We start from the raw sequence: 27,831 nt of genomic DNA on the forward strand, positions 1-27,831 counted from the left end.
GCTGATTATTTAAATAAAATATAAATACATTATTTAATTTTAACGTTGTAATAATAAGTAGGTAAAAAAAGCAACCATTCTTTTTCAAGGTTATTATTTTATTTCCCATTGTCGTAGTGCTTCAACATATTAATACAAAAAGGATGGACAATAAAGTTACACTTAATAATAAATAAATACAAATAAATTAATAAAAACCTAATAATGAGGAAGACCTGATGTAAATGACACTTGGTGTGAAAATTTCGTTGCAAAATTGTTAATAGCAAGTACCAGCATTCGATCGTGATGGTCGGCATATTGGCATCACAACAACATAAATAAAAACATGTTTATACATTATTAGTTTCATCAATCCTTTAGTACTTCGGAAACGTACATCAACAATCAATACTTACAAAAACTGTACAACTGCAATTAAACATAAACACAACTAACAAATCAGCGCAATTTTATACTAATTTGGTCAATAAGTTGGTCGACTCTCTCGCTTGCTCCCTTAAAGCTCCTCGGATCGGGTCCAATCATCTGAATAAGTTGAGGAACTTCTTGGGACGAAACCAGGACGAATTTACTTATGGCCTTCAAACACCTGTACAAGTGTTCCTCGTTGGGCTTGGAGTTAAAATATTGCAGCAAGGCCATCGTCAGTTCCACCGCGACATCGTCAAACACCTAAAACCAACAACATCACCACAACCTCCAAAAAACGACACCATCTCCGTCAAAGTACAAGTGCTAATTTAGTGCGACAGCGGAAGTGACTTAAACTGACAGATGATCAAGAGACATGAAGTGACTTAGTAATGTAGCGACTGCCCTCTAGCGGAAGGTCACAGTTAGTCAAACAAACGATTAAACCAACTTAGCTACCTTGGATAAGCTGCCTTTGGGTAAAAGCTGCCGAATCCGAAAATATTTAAACATTTTCTGAAAACACAAATCTGAACAGAGTATCAATTGCAAAACCGGTTATACAATTTTGTTGACAAAAGCAGCCAAGCCGCGATTACACAACTGAATAAGTCAGATACAGACCACAGTTTTTACCTCCTTGCAGGCTAAATTGTGGATGATGGCGGTTCCTCGTTCTTGGAGAAGCGGCAAGTCTGACAGTAGAGAGTGCACAGCCACCTTAGTAGTTACTCGGATGTTGCTGGTTTGCTGGTTGTTGTAGGACCATTCGGAAATGTACATCAACCATTCCGACGAGCTCAAATTTTCGAACATATTGGCAATCTAGAAGAAGGTGTGACGTCACAAGTTAACTATGTTTGGTTGGATTACAAATAGGGCTAGAGCTGATTGCTCCTCAGGGCTGATCCTGTCAATTTCGAAAGCGTAATTCATCAACACGTGGTCTTTCCGATCTTGATGTAGCACCAAAATAATATCGTCTTTCAAAGCGGCAATGGCTAGGATGTTCAAAGTTCGAACTCGTACTTCAGTCGAGAGATCTTTGTCGTGAAGAAGACGACCTAAATCATCAAAAATGATCACATAGACTCACACAATGATCTTCGTTACCTATAAAACTCAAGAAACCGTCACTCAACGCCCAGCTACCTTCTTCACCCACCATGTACACCTGCAATTCTTCCATGAATCGCTGTTCTTCTTCAGAAATCTTACCATCTATTAGTCCCAGAAGAGCATCGAACTCAGTTTGGGCCTACAATGTCAACAATAGCACAAAGATTACCACTGCAAGATGTCTTACGTCTAACTGATCTTTATAAACGATGGGAGGTTCTCTCGCCTTCTTCTTTTCTTCTTCTTCGCGCCGTTCTTCTTCCTCTAAATCCAACACTTGGTCCGAGGGAACCCTAGCTTCAGCGCCATTTACTTCGGCTTCGGCCATAGCTGCGTCCTAAAATTTTGCCGTTATTTTACAATTGTGCTAAAGAAATTGACGTACTTCTAGTTCTACTGGAACTGGTCCCCCTTGTCGCAACAACTTCTTTCGCTTCTTCTCCTTCTTCTTCTCTTTCTTTGCTAGTTTTTCTTTGATTGTTTTTCTTCGTTCTTCCAAAAGAAGTGACCGGTATCTAAAAGGAAGAACTATTGAGTTAAATGGTGAGAATGTGTAGTAAAGAAAGGAACTGCAGGGAGAATGTGTGTGTACTTTAGTCATTACAGATGATTAAGCGCATTATTTATCTTGGCATATTTTCAAATCACTTATTTATCTGACAAAAATGTATATTTCATCAAAGGCTAATAATAGCATGTACGTTTCGTTCCAGAGAAAATCTAGCGATATGAAGGTGAAATTTAACGAATTTATGTAAGCATTACATTCGGGAAGAATCGCAGAAAAAAAGTCTCAAAATTCTTAAAAATACTATAATTTTTAAACACCCCAAAATAGAATACACCATTAAAAATTTCCCTTAATTCTCCTCTCATAATCAAATTTCGCGCCAATTAAAACCGTGAAATCGCATTTAAATTCAATGACGTAGCAATCACCCATATTTTAGCGTGTTTTTTTTTTATTTTATGGTTTGTAAATTGACAGTTAAGATTTGTAACTGTTAATATAGTCTTTGCCATTTCTATTGAAAGACCACCTGTTGATTTTCCCTAAAATTTAGCAATTGCTAACAGTTTTCGGTTGATTGACAACGGCTTTTAGTTAGAAAATTGTGTGAATATGAACGTTGCCAAATTTACGATCAACAAGTGGTGTTTTAATAGAAATGGCAAAGACTATAGTTCTAATACTGTTTAACAAGAATAATGAAGACTAGCATACATTAATTTCTTCAGTTTTCTATTTTACGATTTTTCAATTATTCCATTTTTTGCTTTGTTAGTTCTCCGATTTTACAATTTTTTGAGTTTTAAACTTTTAGTTTTTTAATTTTTCGTATTTTTTTATTTTTCAGCAAAAGAACAAATTTATCCAAACTAAAATACTGGAAAATCGGAAAATTGTATCATTGAAACAATGAAGAAAACAAAAATTTTAAAATGAAAAGTCCAAAAATTTCAAAATGAAAATCGAGAAACTAAAAAATCGAGAAACTAAAAAATCGAGACACCGAAAAATTGAAAAAATGAAAAAATAAAGAATCCCGAAATTGATACATCAAAAAATCAAAAACGAAACAATTTTGAAATTTTTCAATTTTAAAGTTTTCAAGTACTTGATTTCCAATTTTTATCAAAATAGAATTTTGTAAAATCGAATAACTGTAACACCGAAACATTAAAAAATGCAACAATTAAAAATCGAGAAATTGAGAAAATCAACAAAAAGAAACAATTTTGCAGTTTTTCGATATAAAATTTTACAAATTCTCAAGTTTTAATTCTTTATTTTCTCGATTTTCATTTTTTAATTGTTCAGCAAAAGGACAAATTTATTCAAACCGAAACTTTGAAATATTTAAAAATCAGAAAATTGTAATCTTGAAGCGTCTAAAAATTATAAAATGGAAAAATCAAAAAATTGTAATATGGAAACCTGAAAACCCCGATTAATTACAAATCGAGCAATTGAAAAATTGAACAAACGAAAAAAAAACTTCTATAAATTAAATAATCAAAAATACAAAAATTTTTAATTTCAAAATCCAAAGATTTTAAAATGAAACTTGCAATATCAAAAAATTTAAAAATCGAAAAATGAAAAAATTAAGAAATTGAATTGGATAATTGAAAAATCGGGAAAAAGAAAAATCGACAAAACGAAGCAATTCTGCAATTTTTCAATATAAAAATTTTCAAATTGTCGATTTTCAATTTTTCATTTTCTCGATTTTTCATTTTTTTTTTTTTTGTTCAACAAACGACAAATTTATTCAAACTGAACTTTTGAAAAACCTGAAAATTGTAACACTGAAACATCAAAAAACAAAACAATTAAAAATCGAGAAATTGAAAAATCGACAAAAAGAAACAATTCTGCAATTTTTCGACATTTAATTTTTCAAATTCTCGATTTTTATTTCTTCATTTTCTCGATTCGTCATTTTTTAATTGTTCGACAAATGGATAAATTTATTCAAACCAAAATTTTAAATTGAATTGAAAAATCAAAAAATTGAGAAATCGAAGAAGTGAAAAAATAAAGAAAACTTGAAAAAACCGAAAACATGAGATTTAAAAACTGAAAAATGAAACTTGAAATATCGAAAAATTTTAAAATTGAACAATGGGATAATTGAAAAAACAATTTAAAAATCGAAAAACTGTAATATTGAAACCTGAAAACTCTGATTAATTAATCGAGAAAGTGAAAAATTGAAAAAACGAAAAACAACAACTTCTATAAATGAAACAATCAAAAATACAAAAAAAAATTCAAGATTCAAAAATTTTAAAATGAAATGCGGAAAACTAAAACATTAAGAAATTGTAAAAACGAAACATGGAAAAGTTAAAAAATTGCAACACCGAAAAAACGAAACACTGAAAAACCGAAAAATCTAAAAGTTGAGAAATCGAAAAATTGAAAAAATACAGAAACTGAAAGATCGGAAAATGGAAAATCCAAAAAAATCCTACTAATTTTTTTGAAAAAAGTGAAAAATTAAAAATAGGCAAATTTAAAAATGAAACAATTCAAAAATTGAAAAACCAAACTTGAAATATCGAAAAATTGAAAAAATTGGCAAACTGAAAATTGGGTAACGAAAAAACAATTAAAAAATGGAACAACTGAGAAAAAGATAGAAACTGTAAAATCGAAAAAACAAAAGATTGTAAAATTCAACAGATAGAAAATCGAAAAATTAAAAAGCAAATCAGAAAATCGGGAAATTAAAATATCTACAAATTAAAAAATCGAAAAATACAAAAATTTTACTGAAAAATGCAACAACTTCATAATGAAAATCGAAAAACTAAAAAATGGAGAAATAGAAAAATGTAAAAACGACACACGGAAAAATAAAAAAATTGACAATTAAAAAAAACAAAAATTTAAAAATCTCGAATTGAGAAAATAAAAAATCGAAGAAACGATCGAAATAACTTGGAATTACATACTTGGAAGTACATTATTTTTAATTTTTCACTTTCTCAATTTTTCATTTTTTAATTTTTCAACAAAAGGACAAACTTATTAAAAGTGAAATTTAAAAAAATCAAAAAATCGGATAATTGTAAAACTGAAAAATTGAAAAATTAAAAAATTAAAAACTGAAAAATCGAAAAAGAAACATTGAAAAACCGAACAATTTAAAAATTGAGAAATCCAAGAATTGCAAAAATAAAGAAGCTCAAAATCGAAGGTCAACAATTGGAAAAGGAAAAACTGTAATCTTAAAACTTGAGAAACTGAAGAGTTCGATAATTGAAAAAACAACTGAAAATTTAAAAAATAAAAAAAAGAAACTGTAATAAAAAATATCAAAGTCGACAAATTGTAAAACTCAAAAGTTGAAAAATGTCAAAATAAACATCGAAAAACTGTAAAATTAAAAAATCGAAAACTAAAAAATTGAAAAAAATGAAACATTAAAGAATAAAAAAAATTGAAATACCGAATGTTGAAAAAATAGCGAAAATAAAAAATCGGATAAGGAAAAAATCAACAATTGAAAAATCAAAAAATAAAAATATCTTTAAATGGAAAAATTGAAAAAAACGAGAAATTGTCAAATCTAAAAATTATAAAATTGAAAAAATCGAAAAGCTAAGAATATTAAAAACTTCAAAAATCGATGCGAATTGAAAGCAATAGTATTCGACTTTGGGCCAGTTTGAATTTACCGCCGATATACTTTGTTGTGATTGGTCGGCACGAGTGCGAAAATTAACATATGTTACGAAAACTGTTCCTGTAAAACACGTGGAGGAAATTCACTCATTCAAGCTCAATTTATTTTAAATTAAACCACCTTGAGAGTTATCATCAGTTACATTAATGTCATCGTGGGCTCGAAATGGGAGGTGTTTTATTATATTAATGTGTTTTCTTACAGCTTGAATTTGAACATTTATTCTAGAACAGTTTTTTTTTATTTTGATCGCATTTAATATGTATGTGCTTTGTTGTGCTCAGTTCATGTCTTTTGCTTTAAGTGTTATCTGAATTTCTTGGAGTCCATGATGTAATCAACAATGTTAATTTAAAAATTAGTTTAAATTAATGCATAACTCAAATTGAGAGCAGTTGTTTTCATATGAATGTTCATCTTCATCTGCAATATCGGATTTTCAGCCCTTGCGAATCAGGCTATCTAGTTGGCTACGTCCTGCGGGATAAAAGTAAACCACATGGACGCTTTTCGCGCCGCTGTCGCTGCGCGTCCTCACGCTGCGTAATTAGCTTTCAATTAGCTTTATCTTTTCTGTCGTAAATTAAATTTGCCGCCACACCATCGTAATAATTTGAATTTTACCATCCGCTACTTTAGGATTTCCTTTTTTTCTATTTCATTTTTGAAACCTGGAGAGGGTTTTTGCAGCCATGATTTCCCGATTTTCCCTCTGCAGAATGGTGGAATAAACATTTTGTCCTCAATATTTAGCATTTTATTTAAGGGCACTTAATAGAAAATGTCTATAAGTATGTATCCGGTTGATGTTGCAGAAACCAAAATTTTTTTTTAGTCATTACGGTTTCAAATTTTAATCAATTGTTGATGGCGCCATCTAGAGAAAAAGAGACGTAACGTAAATGACACTAATGCAGTTCTCATACTTACAGCTGTGTAGAATCAATATTCAAAGTGTTGTCACACTGCAGTTTTTGTCATTTATTACATTTTCAATTAACAGGTTTGCCATTTACTGTGTTTTTTTTTGTAAGTAATTTGGTAAGTCAGGTTTCAGTACCTAATAAATGGTGTAAATAATTGAGTTTGTTTAATCACTGTTTATATTATTAACAGTATTGTATACAATTAATTATTTCAACATTCCCGCTACAAGCACCACATATCGCAAAGGAATTTGTTATAATTGGTAAATATTATTATTACATAACCTTAATTCCAGTATCAAATCTAAAACAATTAAGTAATAATTTTTACAGTGGTTAGAACTAATTCAATTATAAGTAATGAGTAACTGGAACGAATTACTTTTTTTGAGTAATTCAGTCACTTTTACAATTACTTTGAACCCAAATACTCAAAAATATTGTTTTGTTTTTCTCTACGAATCGTTTACCTGACCTCCTGGGATTTATACCTTATTCGTCCCCACAAAGAGACGATTAACCCATTAGGGAGTTAAAATCTAAAACGAGTTTAGCACAGAATTTGTTAAGGGTGCCCAGTCGTCGCGTACAAAATCAGTTCCAGTGAGAATTATTTTTTGTAAGTATGCAACCCAAAGTACCAAATCACCGCAGGTTCCATTTGTATGTATTTTGAAAAAAATTGAGTTGAAAGTTTAAAACGCTCCAGAAAATAGATTGAGAAACCCACAAGATTCAGTCTGACACAACTTTTTATTTTCTTTATAATGTTTTAAAAATATATAAAATAAACTGTTTATGTCCAAATATAACAGTAAAAAAATGCAATTGTTTAATCCTGTTCCAATATTGTATGAAAAAAATAACTAAGTCTACTTATTTCAAATAAGAAAAAGGAATAAGTACAATTTATATCGAACTCGTCGTCACGTCGATAGCCATCTGCAAATGGTAATTTCATGTAAAATGACTGAAACTCTTCCGACACGAACAACTTCAGTTGTTGCAGTTAATCATATTTTTTCCTAGCCAAAGATATCTAGGCAGAATATAACGCTTCAAGGTTAGATTTCCAGATATAAGATACAAAAAAATTGGTCTAAAGAGTTTAGACAGTACTTCCCTCGCTGTCGGAAACTTGACGACTGCATGCCTATTGTGTGTGTGAGTAAAGTAAATTTACGCTTTCATTTATTTTCTTGAATCACCCTGTATATGCAAATCCAAAAAATATGAATGGAGTGATAGATCACAAGTACAGACTGATCATATTTTGTACATTTTAGATATGATTTGTTCGGCAAATTTTCGAGCTGACGTCATCAAGTTTTTGGAGGGGATAAGCAAATATATTTTGACTAAACATTTATTATGCTCTTTATAACCTTAAAACATCTGCAAGATGTCAGAGCATTCCGTTTTGTAGTTCCTGATTAAATCAATAAAATATATTTACGCATTCATTAATTTTTTTGAGTCACTCTGTATATGCAAATCCAAAAAATATGAATGGAGTGATAAATGACAAGTACAGGCTCATCATATTTTGTACATTTTAGATATGATTTATTCGGCAAACTTTCGAGCTGACGTCATCAAGTTTTTGGAGGGGATAAGCAAATATATTTTGACTAAACATTTATTATGCTCTTTATGACCTTAAAACATCTGCAAGATTTCAGAGCATTCGGTTTTGTAGTTCCTGATTAAATCAATAAAATATATTTACGCATTCATTAATTTTTTTGAGTCACCCTGTATATGCAAATCCAAAAAATATGAATGGAGTGATAGATCACAAGTACAGACTCATCATATTTTGTACATTTTAGATATGATTTATTCCACAAACTTTTGAGCTGACGTCATCAAGTTTTTGGAGGGGATAAGCAAATATTTTTTGACTAAAGATTTATGATGCTCTTTATAGCCTTAAAACATCTGCAACATTTCAAAGCAATCTGGTTAGCAGATTAAAAATTAAATTTCAAAATGTTGTTTTATAATTTTGATTTTTTTTTCAAAAATCTGGACGTTTCGGGTGAAAAGTCGATTCAGAGTTGTAAACTACATGTGTAGGACTATGTTATTTTATACAATTGAAAACCCATTTACTATGTACAATTTTGAAGTGACGTCATCGCATTAGTGGTGGGGATGATTAGACAAATTTTGGTTAGCGTTTTACCATCTACATGATATTCTTAATATAAGTACAAAATTTCACAACAATTGGTCGAGTACTTTCGGAGATTATCTGTCTAATAAAAATCCGGGACAACAGACGGACAGACGGACGGACAGACGGACAGACGGACAGACGGACAGACGGACAGACGGACGGACAGACGGACAGACGGACAGACAGACGGAAATGGGAGACCTATTTCTTCGTCTTCTAGGGGTCATGAAAGATCGAGAAAACGTAAAAGTAGAGAGTCGGCCGACGGACTCGATTACAATACTTCCTTTGCTTACGCTCGGGAAGTAAAAAACGAAAACGTTCCTTAGCATAAAAAAATTTGAATTTCAAAAATGACATTCTGAGTGGACCCAACCACATATTAGGGGACCATTCGAAAGAGTGGACAAGAAAGTTCAACAGTTTTGTCAGATGAATTTTCAAATTCTAGGTTGTACGAAAAATTTTAGAGTCGCAAATTTATCATTTAATTTTTAAAATGTAATAAGAGCCAGGTAGCTTTTACAAAAACGTTTAATAATAGACAAATAACGTGCCACAAAAAGAAAACAGCGCACACAGTGTGCAGATTCTAATTATGGGCATGTCGTCGCCTGAGAACTTGTTTGATCTACAGACCAGAGCGCACTCAGGCCAATATCAACTCTAAGCGATTTATCTATAAGCCGACTTTCGTTAGAGCTGATCTAACTGATACACATCCACTACGAAGAACTAACCCGTTTCGACCATCTAGTCGGACTTTACAACGAATAAGTGAACAAAGTTCTAGAAAGATGACAAAATTTACATTTCAAATTGTATTATCAAATGATAGAACGCTCACCAAAATTTGTCACCAAAAATGAAATGACCTAATCTCCTAATTTTACAATAGTTGACGTAATTTAAATTTTATATCCTCCGTTTATGGTTTATGAATCCGTGTTGAGTTTTACCTTGGATGTCAAGATTTTTGGAAAAAAATCAACGTTTTCCAATTTATAGCTATGTATTTGAAGCATGTTAAATCGTTAGTCAAGATTTATTTGTTGAGGCTCCCCAGGAGTTGATAATGTCATCTTACAACTTCGTCGAATAATGTTGTTTAAATGTTAAAAAGTAGCATAATCCTGAACTTGTGGTTTATAAATACATTATTGAGATTTTTTGGCTTTTCGGTTCCTCGATTTTTCAACTTCTGATGTTTCAATGTTTCAATATTTCAATTATTGACATTTTCAATTTTTCCATTTTTGTATTTTTCGATTTCTCAATTGTCTGATGTTTCAATGATTTTCCATTTTTTTTTATTTTTCGATTTTACAGTTTTTCGATGTTTCGATTTTTATTTTTTTGATTTTTTCATGTTTGGACTATTTATTATTGCTAAAAGTAAACGTAAAAAATAACTACCAAAAGCGTGACTAAAAATATGTAAAAATTAATAGAAAATAGAACACAATGCTGCTAAAACATAAAAATAACTGTACTTTCCTAAAAAAATCTATTGCATGATTATTGTTCCACTAGTATTGCTAATTTAGGACGTTAGTATCAAACGCAATGAAAGAATTAATTCTTAGTTTAAAAAAAAAAAAATAGTTGCCGGTCAAAATCGAGTGAAACATGTGAGATGTGTGTAAATAAAAGCGTCTAAATAATAACTATTTCCCGCAGAATTTCTGGACGCTTATATAGTCGACATTGGCCTGAGCGCGCTCCGGTCTGTGGATCATACAAGTTCTCGGGCGACGATGTATCTAACGAAGCAGTTGAAATACCTGATATGTTACAGCGCAAAAAGTGTTTCTCAAAAAACTTTCAAACGTTCACGTCTTTTAATCGATCAAAACACAATTGGCGAAAGCAATCACTTACTTTAAAAAATATTGTGTCTTCCCCAGGGATTTAGACATAATCTATCAATTGGAATGTCAAGTGAACTAAAGCATATTCCAGCATAGGGAAATACATATAAACTTCTACCCAAGTTTTTGCCAAAAGTATACGTCCGATTGTAATAAACTTCACACCGTTGAAATCACATTAGTAGAAATTGTATTAAAAAATCCATTGCGCTTTACAGAAATAAAATATCTTAATAAATAATTGAGTAAACAAGGGCAGAATATTTAAAATTTGTGGTCAAACAAACTTTAGCCATTTTTCTAGTCCATTCGTAATCCGACAATAAAATTTTATGAGTGTCCACCCTCCAAGGTTTTTTAAATTTAAGCTGTAAGTCACAACGCCAAGTAAGAGGCAATTAAAGACAGACTTTTAAGTTCACATTATCTTGTAGCTCCCTTCTAAGTATTTAGGGACTTTTTCATTATAAGTGGTAAAATTGAAGCTATAAATATAGTTGGAATCATTCGCAAAACATATTCGCTTTTTTGTGACATACAGAAACGGAAAATGTGTAAATCAGCCAGTGGGTTTGGAAAAATGCCAAGCGTAACTGCCTCTTTTTTGAGTCTCTCCAATCCTCAGGAGTATACAGGACATTACTTCCGACGGTCATCCCCGTCATTGTTCACAGATTCTGGAGACAATTTGTTTACTATAAAGAATGGTGGATGGCGATCCAATGGTTCGAATTCTTCACATCAAAGCAGAATCGTTAATTTTTACCTCGATGACGTTCAAACTGAAAGATTGGATAGGTCACCGATTTAAATTTAAATCGTCATATTGAAAAACATTATGAAAATTTCAAACTACATATTCCAAAATTTACTCAATCAAATTTAAAAATTTTTTTAGCGGAGCATTTTAAAAAATGTTATTATTATAATTCTTACCTTATCATTATTTTATTGTTATAAAGACGAGCGTATTCTCACGTTTTCCAGAAAATGGGGTGGCTCGTTCTTAATTTGATCAATAATAAATTGACTGATTCTTTAATTTTTTTGAGTCACCTGTTTAAGTAACTCGAAAAAATATGAATGCAATGAATCGAAGTCTGTTCATATTTTGCACATTTGCGAAAGAATTTATTTGGCAAAATTTTGAGATGCCGTAATCAATTTTTGGGGTCGGTAAACAGATACAGTTTCATTAAAAAGTTACCATACTTACAATAACTTCAAAACGTCAAGATTTCAAAGTATTCAGTTTTGCAATTCTTGATTTAATCAATAAAATAAATTGACTCAGTCATTAATTTTTTTCACACACCCCGTATAAGCAAATCTAAAAAATATTTATGCAGTGGTAAATCACAATTATAGACTCATCATATTTTGCACAATGCACATTTAAGATAGCATTTTTTCGGAAAAATTTTGGGGTGGCCTGATCAATTTTTTAGGGGGGATGGGCAAATACATTTTGATCAAAAATTTATCAAGCCTATGATAACTTTAAAACATCTCCAAGATTTCAAAGCATTCAGTTTTGTAGTTCCTGATTAAATAAATAAAACATATTCACGCATTCATTAAATTCTTTGAGTCACCCTGCATATGTAAATCCAAAAAATATGAATGGAATGATAAATTACAAGTACAAACTTATTATATTTTCTACATTTTAGCAGGATTTATTCGGCAAACTTTTGAGGTGACGTCACCAATTTTTTGGAGGGGACAAGTAAATATACAGTATGACCTCTATAATCCGAACTCACGATTGTCCGAATATCCAGCAATCCGAACTGAACTTGAAGACATGCACCTACTTGCAAAAATGACGCAAGATCTTCTTTCTATAGACATTTTTTTGAAATTTTTAAAAATTGTGATATTTCAATGCACTGAATTAATTTTCTAATTCTGGAAAAAAGGTTAAAGTTATCGAAGAAATGAGGCCGGAAGTGACTTCTGCGCCCCGAAATCTACAAAAAAAAAGTATTTAGTTAAATTTCGAAAATCGTCGAAAATGAGGCGAAATTTGCTAGTAATAGTATTTGCCAAAATAAGAGTCATTTTGGCAAATGACCTACTCTTCTAAGAAAAGGTACTAGCCCCGCCCACCCACCCTCATTTTCTTTGAAGAGTGGGTCATCTGCCAAAATCAGTCTTATTTTAACAAGTGCTAGATTTTTGATTTTTTATCACCGAGTTTTTGGAAGGAAGTAAAAAGTAATTTTGATCAGCGATTTGTCATGTTTACCGTAGCTTTAAAACATCTGAAAATTTTGTTTATAAGTTTCAATTTTTCAAAATTTCGGTTCGAATAAATTTGTTCTTTTAGTAAAAAAATCGAAAAATGACAAATCGTGAAAAGGAACAATTTTAACTTGAGAACTTGAAAAATTAAAAATCAAAAGATTCAAAAATTGTAAAGTTAAAACTTGAAAAATCAAAAGATTGGAATTAAAAACTGCAAAATTGTCAAACAAATTAGCAAATGAAATATTCAAAAGTTGAAAAATCTAAAAACTAAAAAAATCAAAACTGGAATTTCGAATTCGATTTTATAAGATTTGTTTTTTTTTCAATTTTTCGATCTTTCAGTTTTTGATTTTCCGATTATACAGTTGTACAATTTTCCGATTTCTCATTTATCCGATTATTCAATTTGTCATTTTTTTTATTTTTAAATTTGTTTATTGTTAGTAAGTGCTAACCCAGCGTTTATTTTCTTGGAAGAATAAGTCATCTGCCAAAATCAGTCTTATTTTAACAAGTACTAGCACCGCCCACCCACCCTTATTTTCTTAGAGGATATGTCATTTGCCAAAATCAGTCCCATCTTGACAAGTACTAGCCCCGCCCACCCACCCTTATTTTCTTTGAAGAGTGGGTCATCTGCCAAAATCAGTCTTATTTTAACAAGTACTAGATTTTTGATTTCTTATCATCGGGTTTTTGGAATGAAGTAGAAAGTAATTTTGATCAGCGATTTGTCATGTTTACCGTAGCTTTAAATAATCTGAAAATTTTGTTTCCAATTTTCAATTTTTCAAAATTTCGGTTCGAATAAATTTGTTCTTTTAGTAAAAAAATCGAAAAATGACAAATCGTGAAAAGGAACAATTTTAACTTGAGAACTTGAAAAATTAAAAATCAAAAGATTCAAAAATTGTAAACTTAAAACTTGAAAAATCTAAAGATTGGAATTAAAAACTGCAAAATTGTCAAACAAATTGGCAAATGAAATATTCAAAAGTTAAAAAATCTAAATACTAAAAAAAAATGAAAACTGGAATTTCGAATTCGATTTTATAAGATTTGTTTTTTTTTCAATTTTCCGATTTTGCAGTTGTACAATTTTCCAATTTCTCATTTATCCGAATATTCAATTTGTCATTTTTTGATTTTTAAATTTTTTTATTGTTAGCAAGTGCTAAAGTTATCTGCCAAAATCTGTCTCATCTTGCCAAGTACTAGTCCCGCCCACCCACCCTTTACTTTCTTAGAAGAGCGGGTCATCTGCCAAAATCAGTCCTATCCCCCCACCTTTATTTTCTTAGAGAATGTCATTTGCAAAAATCAGGCTCATACTTGCCAAGATAAGATTGATTTTGGCAATTGACTCACTCTTCTAAGAAAACAAGGGGTGGGTGGGCGGGGCTAGTAACTTTTCTTAGAAGAGTAGGTCATTTGTCAAAATGAGTTTTATTTTGGCAAATACTAGCCTGGCCTACCCACTTTTTATTTTCTTAGAGGGTAGGTTATTTGGCAAGTACTACCACAGTGTAAAATTTAATTTTTGAAAAAGTTGTCTAAAAATTCTGAAAAAATTCAGAGATGTATATATATTTCGATGTGTTGATTCCAAAAATATAGCATGTTTATGGTAACTGAGTAATATTTTCGAATGTATCTATTATACATTGTTGGTTAAGAATATGTACTTTATTTCTGTTTAATAAAATTAAAGTTTATTTCTTGAAATTTGTTTTCCGCAGTTATGTAGATGAATCGAAAAATTGGAAAACCCAAAAAATTTAAAAACGAAAAATCATAGAATCGTCAAAATTGCAAACTGTAAAAACTGTAACATTGAAAGATCGAAAAACTGAAAAATTAAATATTCAGAAATTCAAAAATTAAAAGTCGATGAATTAAAATTGAAAAATCGAATAGATAAAAAAGAACTAGTATTTGAAAAATGAAACAACTGTAAAAGCGTACAATTGAATTTTAAAAATCATAATTATTATTATTACATATTTAAACTGAAAAATAGAAAAATTGCAAATCAAAAATTGAAGGAACGAAAAATTGAAAAATGGGGAAACTGAAAACTCTAAAACTGAAAAAACGAAAAATTAAAAAATCTAAAAGTTGAAAAATCGAACAATTGAAAAGCGAAAAATTACAAATCGAAAAGGTGAAAATCCAAAAATTGAAAAATTCACATTGAAAGAATAAAAATAAAATCACAACGTTGAAAAACCAAAACATTGAAAAATAAAGAAAATAAAAAACCGAAAATTGGGGAAAAATGGGGAAACTGAAAATCAAAAAATTTAAAAATTCACATTGAAAAAAAATAAAATCACAACGTTGAAAACCCAAAAAATTAAAAAATAAAGATAATAAAAAGCGGATGGGAAAATTGTAAATCAAAAAATTGAAGAAATGAAAAAGTGAAAATTAAAAAATTGACGAACGAACAATTCAAAAATCTAAAAGTTGAAAAATCGAAAAATTGAAAACCGAAAACTTGCAAATCGAAAAACTGAAGACATTAAAAATGAAAATTTTGCACAATTGAAACGTCCAAATGTTGGAAAATCGGAAAACTGAAACATTTTGAAATGAAAACTAAAGTCGCGATCTTTTCTATAGAACCACTCCCTAGTGTAAATTTTCAAAATTTGTTTGGTGTAAGTGACCTTGACGGGTTTCTGGGGGAAAACATATGTGTCAAAAATTTGACAGGTTAGATGGCCCCATTGTCAATGTAGATATTTTATTTTAATAAATAGGTGAACAGAACATACAGTCTGCACGGGATACAGTGCGGCATAGCTGAGGGCAACCGAAACATTCGTGTTGTGCTAGTTTCGATTGCCATGTCAATTACCGCTACCAACAGCGTTCGGCGTAAAGTACTAGATGACAGGGCTACCAACTTGACTTTTTATCGAGTGGTTCCGTAGAAATGACCGCTACTTTAGAAGAGTGCATATCGTAAAATTGAAGTAAAAAAAAAGTGAAAAATTTAAAAATTTGAAATCGAAAAATTGTAAACTGAAAATTTCAAATGTAAAACTAAAGAATCGGACAACTGAAAAATTTAAGAAATAAGAAAAATACAAATTGAAATATCGCAAATCGAAAAACTGAAGAACGAAAAACTGAAAAAATGAAAACTAAAAATACATAAAATTATAAAACCGACAATTGAAAAATCGAATAAATGAACAATTAACAATCGAAAAACTAAAAAACTGAAAATTGCAAAAACTCAAAAGTGGAAAATCCAAAAATTGCAAATAGAGGAACTGAAGAAACGAAAAATTGGAAACAAGAAAAAACCATCGAATCGAAAAATTGGAAAACCCGAAAAATATAAAATCGAAAAATGATAGAATCGTCAAAACTATAAAATCTAAAAACTGTAACATTGAAAAAGTGAAAAATTTTTAAAATTATAATTATTATTACACTTTTAAAATTGAAACTAGAAAAATTGCAAATCAAAAATTGAAAAATGGGGAAACTAAAGATATCAAACATTGAAATTTCGAAAAATTGAAATATCCAAAAGTTGGAAAACCGAAAAACTGAACAATTTTAAAATGAAAACTAGAAAACTTGCAAATCAAAAATTGAAGGAACGAAAAATTGAAAAATGGGGAAACTGAAAACTTCAAAATTAAAAAAAAAAACGAAAAATAAAAAGATCTAGAAGTTGAAGAATAATTGAAAACCGAAAAACAACAAATTTGCTTTCTTGGAAGAGTGGGTATCTGCCAAAATCAGTCCTATCTTGACAAGTACTAGCCCCGCCCCCCACCCCCCACCTTTATTTTCTTAGAGAATGTCATTTGCAAAAATCAGCCTCATACTTGCCAAGATAAGATTGATTTTGGCAGATGACCCACTCTTCTAAGAAAACAAAGGGTGGGTGGGCGGGGCTAGTAACTTTTCTTAGAAGAGTAGGTCATTTGTCAAAATGAATCTTATTTTGGCAAATACTAGCCTGGCCTACCCACTTTTTATTTTCTTAGAGGGTAGGTTACTTGGCAAGTACTATCACAGTGTAAAATTTCATTTTTGAAAAAGTTGTCTAAAAATTCTGAAAAAATTCAGAGATGTATATATATTTCGACGTGTTGATTCCAAAAATATAGCATGTTTATGGTAACGGAGTAATATTTTCGAATGTATCTATTATACATTGTTGGTTAAGAATATGTACGTTATTTCTGTTTAATAAAATTAAAGTTTATTTCTTGAAATTTGTTTTCCGCAGTTATGTAGATGAATCGAAAAATTGGAAAACCAAAAAAATGTAAAAACGAAAAATCATAGAATCGTCAAAATTGCAAACTCTAAAAACTGTAACATTGAAAGATTGAAAAACTAAAAAATTAAATATTCAGAAATTCAAAAATTAAAAGTCAAAGAATTAAAATTGAAAAATCGAATAAATAAAAAAGTTTTAAGTTACTAGTAATTGAAAAATGAAACAACTGTAAAAGCGTACAATTGAAGAAGGGAAAACTTTTAAAGATCATAATTATTATTACATATTTAAACTGAAAAATAGAAAAATTGCAAATCAAAAATTGAAGGAACGAAAAATTGAAAAATGGGGAAACTGAAAAAACGAAAAATTAAAAAATCTAAAAGTTGGAAAATCGAAAAATTGAAAACCGAAAACTTGCAAATCGAAAAACTGAATAAAACACAGAAAAGAAAAAATTGAAACGAAAAACTGAAGACATTAAAAATGAAAATTTTGCACAATTGAAAAATGGGGAAACTGAAAAAACGAAAAATTAAAAAATCTAAAAGTTGGAAAATCGAAAAATTGAAAACCGAAAACTTGCAAATCGAAAAACTGAATAAAACACAGAAAAGAAAAAATTGAAACGAAAAACTGAAGACATTAAAAATGAAAATTTTGCACAATTGAAACGTCCAAATGATGGAAAATCGGAAAACTGAAACATTTTAAATGAAAACTAGAAGAGTTGCATATCGTAAAATTGAAGTAAAAAAAAGTGAAAAATTTAAAAATTTGAAATCGAAAAATTGTAAACTGAAAATTTCAAATGTAAAATTAAAGAATCGGAAAACTGAAAAATTTAAGAAACAAGAAAAATACAAATTGAAAAATCGCAAATCGAAAAACTGAAGAACGAAAAACTGAAAAAATGAAAACTAAAAATACATAAAATTATAAAACATATTGTTGGTTAAGAATATGTATTTATTTCTGTTTAATAAAATTAAAGTTTATTTCTTGAAATTTGTTTTCAGCAGTGTATGAAGTTGTTATTCAATTCCTTTTCAGCTTTTTGGGAAATTCGCTGATCCGAACAAATCGCTATTCCGAACACACCTTCCCCAATTAATTCGAATTATCGCGGTTACACTGTATTTTGAATAAAAACTTATCATGCTTATCATAACTGTAAACCATCTGCAAGATTTCAAAGCATTCGGTTTTGTAGATTCCAAATTAAATGTCAAAATGTTGTTTCCTAATTTTGATTTTTTTTCCAAAAATCTGGACGTTTCGGGTAAAATCTCAATTCGGATTGCTTACGCGCGGAAAGTAAAAATTACAAAAAACGATAAACAAACCCAATTTCAAACATTGGATAAAAATTTCCCAAAACTTGGCAAAAGTTCATAATTACAAAAACAAGGTGATGTTTAACGGAGCAATTTATACTGGGCAGACTGTGTTAGATTTATTGAAATGATTAATATTTAATTTCCGTTTTAGTATTACATATAAAGGAACAATTTAATGATAAGTTTCTCCATTTATGGATGAAAAGTTTCGTAAGATTTATTAATCACCTGTATAGATCAGATAGTGAATATGTAACATATGTGCCCGATCGTCTACAAACACAGCAAAGAAGAGCGGACCAAACGCCGATCCTTGCACGACTCCTGGTTGTTTATGGCGATTAATGCGCATGCGTGCATTACGAACAGTCTGATTTTGTAAACAAATAAATTTAACCAATATGAAAAATCTTGAACCGAAGTGGTTGTCAGACGTTCGCTTTTCCAAATTTCAACGACTAAAACAAATAAAAACTCTGGATCAAACAACCACTTATTATCAGTGATTTATTGCTTTCTGAATAAAGATGTGAATATACAAGGGACATGTAAGTAAGCCAAAAACAGAAAAAATGGAAGACTAGTCACACTACATAAAGCCTGTTTTTTAACTGTGTAAATGTAAATGTGGCAACCCTGCATAGGAAAGTAATTTTTTGGCAATGTTGCCAAGGTTGTCTCTAAATAATGAAAATATAAACTTCTTGGCAAGAACGTAAGCACCTTCGGTAAAAAAACAGCCTTTACACTTGATGCATACATAAACAAGACAACAAAAACTATAGACTACTCTAACCACAAACAAATTAAACAATATAATAAATAAAATGACTATTTTGTTTCCAATATTTAAAACTACTACAACGAGTCTATAGTTTATGTACATTCAACAATAAAATCTCCAAATGTGTTAAAATCCATATATGTTATATGCAAATATGCGCCAGTTTCCTATTTACATAAAACGCATCACACCCAAATACCGTAAAACACAGCACCAACAAAACTCAATAACACAAAAAGCAGTGTCCTATTACAATGTAAACGCATCTACATCACTCGAAGCGTTATGTTCAATGATCCCCAACACTCTTTTTATCTGACCTGACTTCTTCAATCTGTGAATTGAGCTGCTCGAAATCCGGGCTGTGTTCCCTGGATCTCTGCTGCTCCTCTGCGATGGGTCTCGCGCTCTTCTCCAGCTGGCCGATTAGCAGCGGCAACGCCGGCCCCAAGGAGGAGTTGAGCACCTCGTTGGGCAAGTCCAAGATGTATTTGGGTATGCTGGCCCCGCACAAGAACTGGGCGATGTCTTCGGAGAAGTTGTTGCAGTTGTGGCGAAAGAGGTCGTACGTGGTGCCGCTGCGGGTGAAGGGTGGGTAATGGCGCGGAGGTGCTGGGAGATGGGTACTTACCACCAGGTGGACTCGCTCAAGCCGTTGATGTAGTCGATGAAGACTGAGTAAGGGACTTGAGTGTCTCCCAGTTTCAGAATTCGGAGGGGGTCGCCCAGGGCGGTCGTGGCCTGCGAATTTGTAATGTGAAGGTTTAAGATGTTGTAAAGATTAAAGAAATAAATAGCAATATTAAAGTAGAAATTTTGTGGCGTTTTGCAATTTGAAAAAATACTGGTTTTAACTCACAAATGAAAGAATAAAATAGTATTTTTACTTCTTGAGCGTAAGCTTTAATGACCCCTAGAGCCTAGAGTACGAAAAAATAGGTCTCCCATTTCCGTCTGATGTTCCTTGTTGATGAATTTTTCCATCACCAATTGCAGACGTATCTTTATTTGACTCATAAAGGTTATCATAAAAAAATTAAATTGGCAAAATTAAATATTGTACTTTTTCGAAAAATCTGAATTTATTTACCCTCGACCATTTTTTTATGATCCTACAATTTTTTGATATCACAAATTTTCGTTTTTTCAACTTTATTCTTTCAATTTTCCAATTACTCGACTTCCAAATTTTTTCAATTTTTCGTTTCTTCAATTTTTCGATACAATTTTTCATTTTTCGATTTTTCAGTTTCTCCATTTTTACCTTTCATTTTCCCGATTTTTTAAATTTTATTTTTTCGATTTTATATCGCCATTTTTTGTTATTCCATTTCCTTTATTTTTTCTATATTTCTTTAAATTTGATCATTTTTCGTTTATTCGATCTTTGATTTTTCAATTCCTCGAATTTCCAATTTTTAAATTTTTGAATTTTGCAATTTTTGAATTTCTCAATTATACGATTTTCCGATTTTGCACCCTTTCGATTTTTCAATTTTTCGTTTCGAGTTCTTGATTCCATACAATTTCAAGTCATACATTTTTTTTTGTCTCTTTTGGAACTTTGGCTTGTTGTTAAATCTGTATTATTATTATAATTATTTCAAATTTTTAGATTTTTCAGTTTTCATTTATACTTTTTCGATTTTCATTTTTGATTTGCCAATTCTACAATTTTGTAATTTTTCCATTTTTTTAATTCGGAAAGTTGAAAAATCGAAAGAAATAGAAAAACTGAATAAACGAAAAATTAAAACATTGAAAAACTATACATCGAGAAACTTAAAAATCAAAAAAAAAATTAATCCGAAAACTGGAAAGAAGAAAGAACGAATTGAATCGAAAAATTGGAAAGCCTAAACGATGTAAAATTGAAAAAATCAAGAATCGTCAAAATTGTAAAGTCGAAAAACTGCAAGACCGAAAAACTGACAAATTAAACATGAAAAAAGTGAAAAATCGAATAAATAAAAAAACTTTAAAATCCAATATGTGAAAAATGGGAAAATTCTAAAAACGTTAAATTAAAAATTTTAAAATTATAATTATTATAAATATTTAAAACGAAAAATAGAAAAATTATAAAGCAAAAATTGAAGAAACGAAACACTGAAAAATCGAATAATTAAAAATCGAAAAACAAAAAAAAAACTGAAAAAATTGAGAAAACGTAAAACTAAAAAAAAACGAAAAATTGCAAAATAGAAAAATTCCAAATCTAAGAACTGATAAAACGAAGAATTGAAACACTGAAAAACTAAAAATTAAGAAACTTAAAAATTGAGAAAATTAATTAGTCGAAAAATTTAAAAACTAAAAATGAAAAAAGTGAAAAATCGAATACTGAAAATGTTTTTAAATTATAATTATGACAAATATTTAAAATGAAAAATAGAAAAACTGTAAAGCAAAAATTGAAGAAACGAAACACTGAAAAATCGACAAACTGAAAAATCTTAAATTTTAAATACATTTTTCTTTATTCAAAAAGTTGAAAAACCGAATAATAATTAAAGATCGAAAAACAAAAAAAAAACCTGAAAAAATTAAGATATCGTAAAAGTGAAAAAACGAAAAATTGCAAAATCGAAAAATTCCAAATCCAAGAACTGAAGTGAAAAATGGGAAAACTCTAAAAACGTAAAACTGAAAATGTGAAATTTTTTAAAAATTATAATTATTATTACATATTTAGAATAAAAACTACAAAAAATTGTAAAACAAAAATTGAAAACTCGAGAAACCGAAAAATCTAAAATTGAGAAAACGAAAAATTAAAAAAATTTAAAAGTTGAAAAATCGAAAAATTGAAAACCGAAAAATTAGAAATCGATAAATTGAAAAAATAAAGAAAAGAGAAAACTGAAAAAATAAAGAAAAGAAAAACTGAAACGAAAAATTGCAAAAAAACTGAAGAATTAAAATTTCGAAAAATTGAATCATTTAAAAGTTGGAAAATCCGAAAACTGAAAAATTTTTATATAAAAACTAGAAGAGTTGCATATCGTAAAATTGAAGTAACAAACGTGCAAAATTGAAAAACTTGAAATCCAAAAATTGAAGAAATAAAAAATTGAAAAAATTATAAAAATAAGGAAAACAAAAAACCGAAACGAAAAATTGTAAATTGAAGTTTTGAAGTCATGTAAAATTAAAGAATCGGAAAATTGAAAAATTTAAGAAACAAGAAAATTAAAAAATTAAAAAATCGCAAATCGAAAAACTGAAAAAACGAAAAATTTTAAAAATCAAAACTGAAAACAAAAAGTTACACAAAACCGATAATTGAAAAATTGAATAAATGAAAAATCAAAAACAAAAACTAAAAAACTCGAAAAAACCGAAAAATCGAAAAAATTGCAAACAGTAGAACCGAAGAAACGAAAAATTGAAACATTAAAAAACTAAAAATCCAGAAATTTAAATGAATCAAAAAACTGGAAAGAAGGAAAAACGATCGAATCGAAAAATTGGAAAACTCAAAAAATTAAAAATCTAAAAATTAAAAGTTGAAAAATTAGAATAGATAAATGAAAAAGTTTTAAAATCCAATAAGTGAAAAATGGAAATACTCTAAAAACGTTAAATTGAAAGTGAAAATTTTAAAAAATTATAATAATTATATATTACATATTTAAAATGAAAACTACAAAAAATAGCACTGAAACATCCAAAAGTTGGAAAATCGAAATACTAGAAAATTAGAAAATGAAAACTCGATAAGTTATATACCGTAAAATTAAAGAAACAAAAAAAAAAGAAAAATCGAAAATTGAAGAAATGATAAAATAAAATTGTAAAAAAATATAAAATCGGAACATTGAAAAATCCAAAAAAAGACCGAACCGAAAAATAGCAAATAAAATTTGAAAAATGAAAAATTAAAGATCTAGAAATTGACAAATTAAAAGTCGAAGAATTGAAATTGAAAAATCGAATAAATAAAAAAGTTTTAACATTCAATAATTGAAAAATGGAAAAATTCAAAAAACGTAAAATTGAAAAAGTGAAAAAAGTTTTAAAAATTATAATCATTATTACACATTTAAAATGAGAACTAGAAAAATTACAAATTAAAATTGAAGGAACAAAAAATTGAAAAATTGGGAAACTGAAAACTCTAAAATTGTAAAATTGAAAAAACGAAAAATTAAAAAATCTAAAAATTGAAAAATCGAACAATTGAAAACCGAAAAATTACAAATTAAAAAATTGTTAATCCAAAAATTGAAAAGTTTCACATTGCAAAAAAATTATAAAATCAGAACATTAAAAAACCGAAAAATTGAAAAAATAAAGAAAATGAAAATCTGGAAGGAAAAATTGTAAATAAAAAAATTGAAGGAACGAAAAGTGAAAATTTTAAAAATGAAAACTCGTGAAATTGCAAATCGGAAAATTACAATTTCTAAAAACTGAAACATCCAAAAGTTGAAAATTCGAAATACTAAACAATTTACAATTGAATAAATAAAATGGTAAAAAAACAAATTTGGAACATTGAAAAATCGAATTGTAAAAACAAAAAAAATAAATAAATAAATAAACCGAAACAAAAAATTGCAAATAAAATTTGAAGAAATGAAAAATTAAAGAATCGAGACATTGTAATTGAAAAAGTATAAAATAAAAACTTTGAAAAATTGACGAAACGAAAAATCAGGTAATTAGAAATCCAAAAACTACAAAATTGAAAAATTTAAAAGTTGGAAAATTGAAATGAAAAGCAAAAATTTCAATTTGAAAGCTCTAAAAATTGCAAAGCAAAAAAACTGAATAAACAAAAAGGCTGTGGGAGTGTTGTTTATGCCACTTGTTTTAACTTTATATAGATTATAATAAAACAAAAATCGCAAAAAATTTTCATCATTATTTTATATTTGTCGAAATTTTTTTATGCCTTCAATTTGATGTTATCGTGTAAGCTTGGGCACTTAATTTGTGGTCACTCCATCTGTTCAATAAACGGACTCTACTATCAACATTTTAAATAGAACTTCCCTCACTCCTGAAATATTTATTCTGAAAATTGTAAACCATTTTTGACTTAATCAATGAAATCAACCTCATCATTCGCTGTTTATATGTGAAACGGGAGACCTACTTTTTCATATTCTACGAGCTATGAAAACTCATCAACACATGAAACTAGCAACTCGCCATATGGACCCTATTAGTTGAGCGTAGTAAGCATCGATTATTAGTGAAATTTATTTTGACATTTTTCAGTGCTAGAAAACTATTAGTGGATCATATCGTAATTAAAAATATCATATCATATTTGTTATTATAGAAACAAGGCGCGAATTTGAAAAAAAAAAGTATAAAATACACATTTCTGAAGTTCAATGAAGGGTGCCAACATTGGTTTAACAACTTCCCTACTTTATATTGAATACTTTATTTACTTTAGTTTCTGTATACGTAAAATCAGATTGTATTCGTAATTGTGCATCTTGTTTGTGCCTAGGTAATTTTTTCAGGAAATTTCAGTATTGTTGGGTTTTAAACTTTATCCATTAGAAATCTTATTTAAGTTGGTATTATTTTAGTTACTTATAATCATATTACTTATTATTCGATATTGAGTCGAAGTATTGACGACTGTTAGTATTATACACGGTGATTCATTCAATAAAAAAAAAGAACATCGTGATTTTCCATTACCACACAATGAAAAGAAAATTTATTACCAATTTATATTTAAATGATTTTAAATCTATATATAAATCACGTTTATTACTATAACAAAAACATATAAGCTATTACGTTTGATTAATCGATCGATACTCTAATAATACAGCGATTTATTATTGCATTCGGTGTCAAGACACACCGTATATTTAAATAATCTTGAAAGGGTCACCATACGTTCGTTTTCATTTTCTACACAAATTGAAAACTAATTACAAAGATCTTGTTATATCTAAATAAATAACAAACAACAACGCAGTTCTACCAAATTATTGACCACTTAATATTGCAATTAAATTATTTAAAAAGTATTCTGAGTTACACAGTCCTAAAATTGTTAACTACATATCGCAACTGCTAGGCTATAAACTTTATTTACGATTACAAGAAATATCGAATTATCTGAGCACAAATTACTTTCACAGTTAATAAACTTGCTCATTATACTCAATCGAAAATTACTAACACAACTTAAAATTAATAATTTAATAAGCACTTACGTTTTTAAAAACAAAAAATCATTACAGCTCTGAAGGTTAATGTTAAACTTGCCCACTTTTTAACCCACACCTATTCTAAGTACTTACTCGACGCTCTGTCAAATTTAACTACAACTAGTAGCACTAGCACTTTTAACTAGCAAACCAGCTGATTAATCCTCAATTCTGAATCAACTCTGCAGTAAAGACTAAAATATAATGCTTATACCCAAACTGAAAACAAGAGCACTGCATCCAACGTTTACAGAAATAAAATACCAAGCTGAGAGTTTTCAGATTTAAAAAAAGAGTTGGCAGACACTCCTTTGTATTTTTTCCGAACAACAATTTTGGAAACAGAAAAAATACACTGGAACATTGACCTCAGTGGCCAACAACCTGATCTTTCAGAAAAGTTCAGTTTGCTCCAATGTTATGTGATTGCAACATACTTCTAAAATTAAAAATGTAAAACTCCACTCTTATTTACAGAAGAATTCAATTGCTACGTGATTAAAAAAAAGCTCCTTGCTCTAATTCAAAAACAAGGTGAGTAAAAAAACAGACACAGATAAAGTTGTCAAAGCGTGATAAATGAAGCTATTTGTAAAATCAGTACACCCAGTCCACTAAATCTACTCACTTAACTACTTTAAAAATAATCACGCTAATTTAGTTCCCACATTAGAAGCAACGTGCTCAAAAATAATTTATTAGGCGAATCATATCATCTCGCTACCAGATTTTTCACTTGTCGTCACTTTCCACGCGTCTGCTTAATGGTGGAAAAAATTTTGAAGCATGTGTTGAAAACGTTAAGGCCACACTCCACACAAACATTCCAACAGGCACAATTTTAAACAAACGCAACATCTACAACAAATAACTTACAAGATGTAAGAGAATTAAATGCACTAATAAGACTAATCGAAACAGAAAGCCGGTACGCCGCTAGCCAAATAATGTTTCTATATTTATTTATAGCACCATTCCAAATTTAGACTTTTCTACAACATGATACGTACACAACGCTTCGACGACAGCGAGACAGTGCCCTCTGTGGATGTAACCCAACTCACATGTTATTCTAAATTTACAACACCACCTTTATATTTATAAAACCCAAATAAATAAGCAAAATTACATGACCGCGGACAACTAAGACGCATAACAATTGCAGAAAAATGGTGTCCTTACCGGATTGCAACTTGAAATACCGTGCGAGCCGAAGAAGTATTCTCTGCCGTAGACCACGATCGCCGTGTGCCAGATCCCGTCGATTTTCTTCCCTGTGGGGGCGCAAAACGGGGGGTGAATGTTAGATAACCTCAAAATTTTACTCACCTATTATCATTGGGGAGAGGGTGGCTGCCATCCCCCTGGACAGGTCGTAAATGTACAATTCCACCTTGTTCGTGGTCATTTTCGAAAAAGTTTCAAAACTGAATTCGGACGAATTTAAAAGACCTGTCAATTTTTGACAACTGTGATAAATGTCTAATTCTGAAATGTCATCGTGATGTTTTTTCTCCAAAGATGGTTAAAGTGATGGGAACTCACCTCTGCGCCACTTTTTATAATCAGAGTTCTGCTTCGTCACTGCATTGACGAGAATCGCTTTCTTGTTTTATCACTTGGCACTCCGGTTCCAGAATTTTCCAGAAACAATAAGTGACAGTCGATTCCGGAGTCCGGGCGATTCCTCAAACTCAAAATCGAGAAGTTTTGCTCGAAATGCCTAAACGAGCATTAAACGAATCACTTAAATAGATTCTGCGACATATTTCACGAAAAATTGGCAAAATATCGCGGGAATTAAAGTATTTATTAAACTGCGAAACAGCGCGCCTACAATGTCTATTTCAGTAGCAGTTTAGCATTTTACCTGTACGTTTATGCAGTTGTGACGAATTCCAGCCTTAATTTATATTTAGAAACAGGAATTCGCATCCAAGGATCCAAATTGAATTACGATTTGGCCCAAACTGCGAAAAACGGTTCAACCAAATAATGGCGCGCAAATAACAAACTATCCGTCCCAACGACAACTTTCTACAAACTAATTTTAAATTCCTGACTCATTTTTCGCGGAAACTCCCAATTTTTAAATTATCTTCAAAATTTTAAAAAGATTTTAAAGTGTCCAGTCATCTAGTAACTTTCGTCCTGCGCCATTGGCAAGTCTGTCAATTGACAATTCGACTTGAAATAGTACTGACTAAGCTTATAAAAATATACATGAATTTTTTACAATGTCCAAAGCTAAAGCAATAGTAAGCCCGTTATTACCTGTATAAAAGCCCCCTTTTAAACTGCCT

The 27,831-nt window shown here is 29.8% G+C and overlaps 2 protein-coding genes across 4 annotated transcripts in view; one reads left to right on the forward strand and one right to left on the reverse strand.

Annotated features, from left to right (window-relative positions):
- Positions 1–77: 77 nt before the first annotated feature.
- On the reverse strand, positions 78–27,546 carry LOC135123444 (uncharacterized). 3 transcript variants are annotated; one of them, XM_064048083.1, is made up of 13 exons: positions 27,399–27,546; positions 27,074–27,251; positions 26,858–27,016; positions 26,711–26,802; positions 19,972–20,081; positions 19,661–19,918; positions 1,919–2,048; positions 1,721–1,870; positions 1,528–1,672; positions 1,288–1,478; positions 1,051–1,239; positions 874–930; positions 78–675 (listed from the first exon to the last, which is right to left on the reverse strand). In XM_064048083.1, exons 3-13 carry the CDS (start codon positions 26,934–26,936, stop codon positions 442–444), a joined length of 1,635 nt encoding a protein of 544 aa, XP_063904153.1. In that variant the 5' UTR covers positions 26,937–27,016; positions 27,074–27,251; positions 27,399–27,546; the 3' UTR covers positions 78–441. The 3 variants fall into 3 exon arrangements, with proteins under 3 accessions (XP_063904153.1, XP_063904155.1, XP_063904154.1); XM_064048085.1 differs by lacking the exons at positions 874–930; positions 27,399–27,546 and having other exon boundaries at positions 27,074–27,346; XM_064048084.1 differs by lacking the exons at positions 874–930; positions 27,399–27,546 and having other exon boundaries at positions 1,039–1,239; positions 27,074–27,344.
- A 130-nt stretch (positions 27,547–27,676) lies between these two features.
- The window catches only part of LOC135123443 (nuclear protein localization protein 4 homolog), a 48,880-nt gene continuing 48,725 nt past the window's right edge, over positions 27,677–27,831 (forward strand). The window contains exon 1 of the mRNA XM_064048082.1: positions 27,677–27,786. Within this exon, the coding sequence (XP_063904152.1) occupies positions 27,766–27,786 (21 nt within the window). The 5' untranslated portion in view covers positions 27,677–27,765. The remainder of the gene's footprint in view (positions 27,787–27,831) is intronic.

This window comes from Zophobas morio, unplaced genomic scaffold, assembly GCF_036711695.1.
Source record: "Zophobas morio isolate AGI-343-1 ecotype UQ-CSIRO unplaced genomic scaffold, CSIRO_AGI_Zmor_V1 ptg000006l, whole genome shotgun sequence".
Classification (NCBI taxonomy): domain Eukaryota; kingdom Metazoa; phylum Arthropoda; class Insecta; order Coleoptera; family Tenebrionidae; genus Zophobas; species Zophobas morio.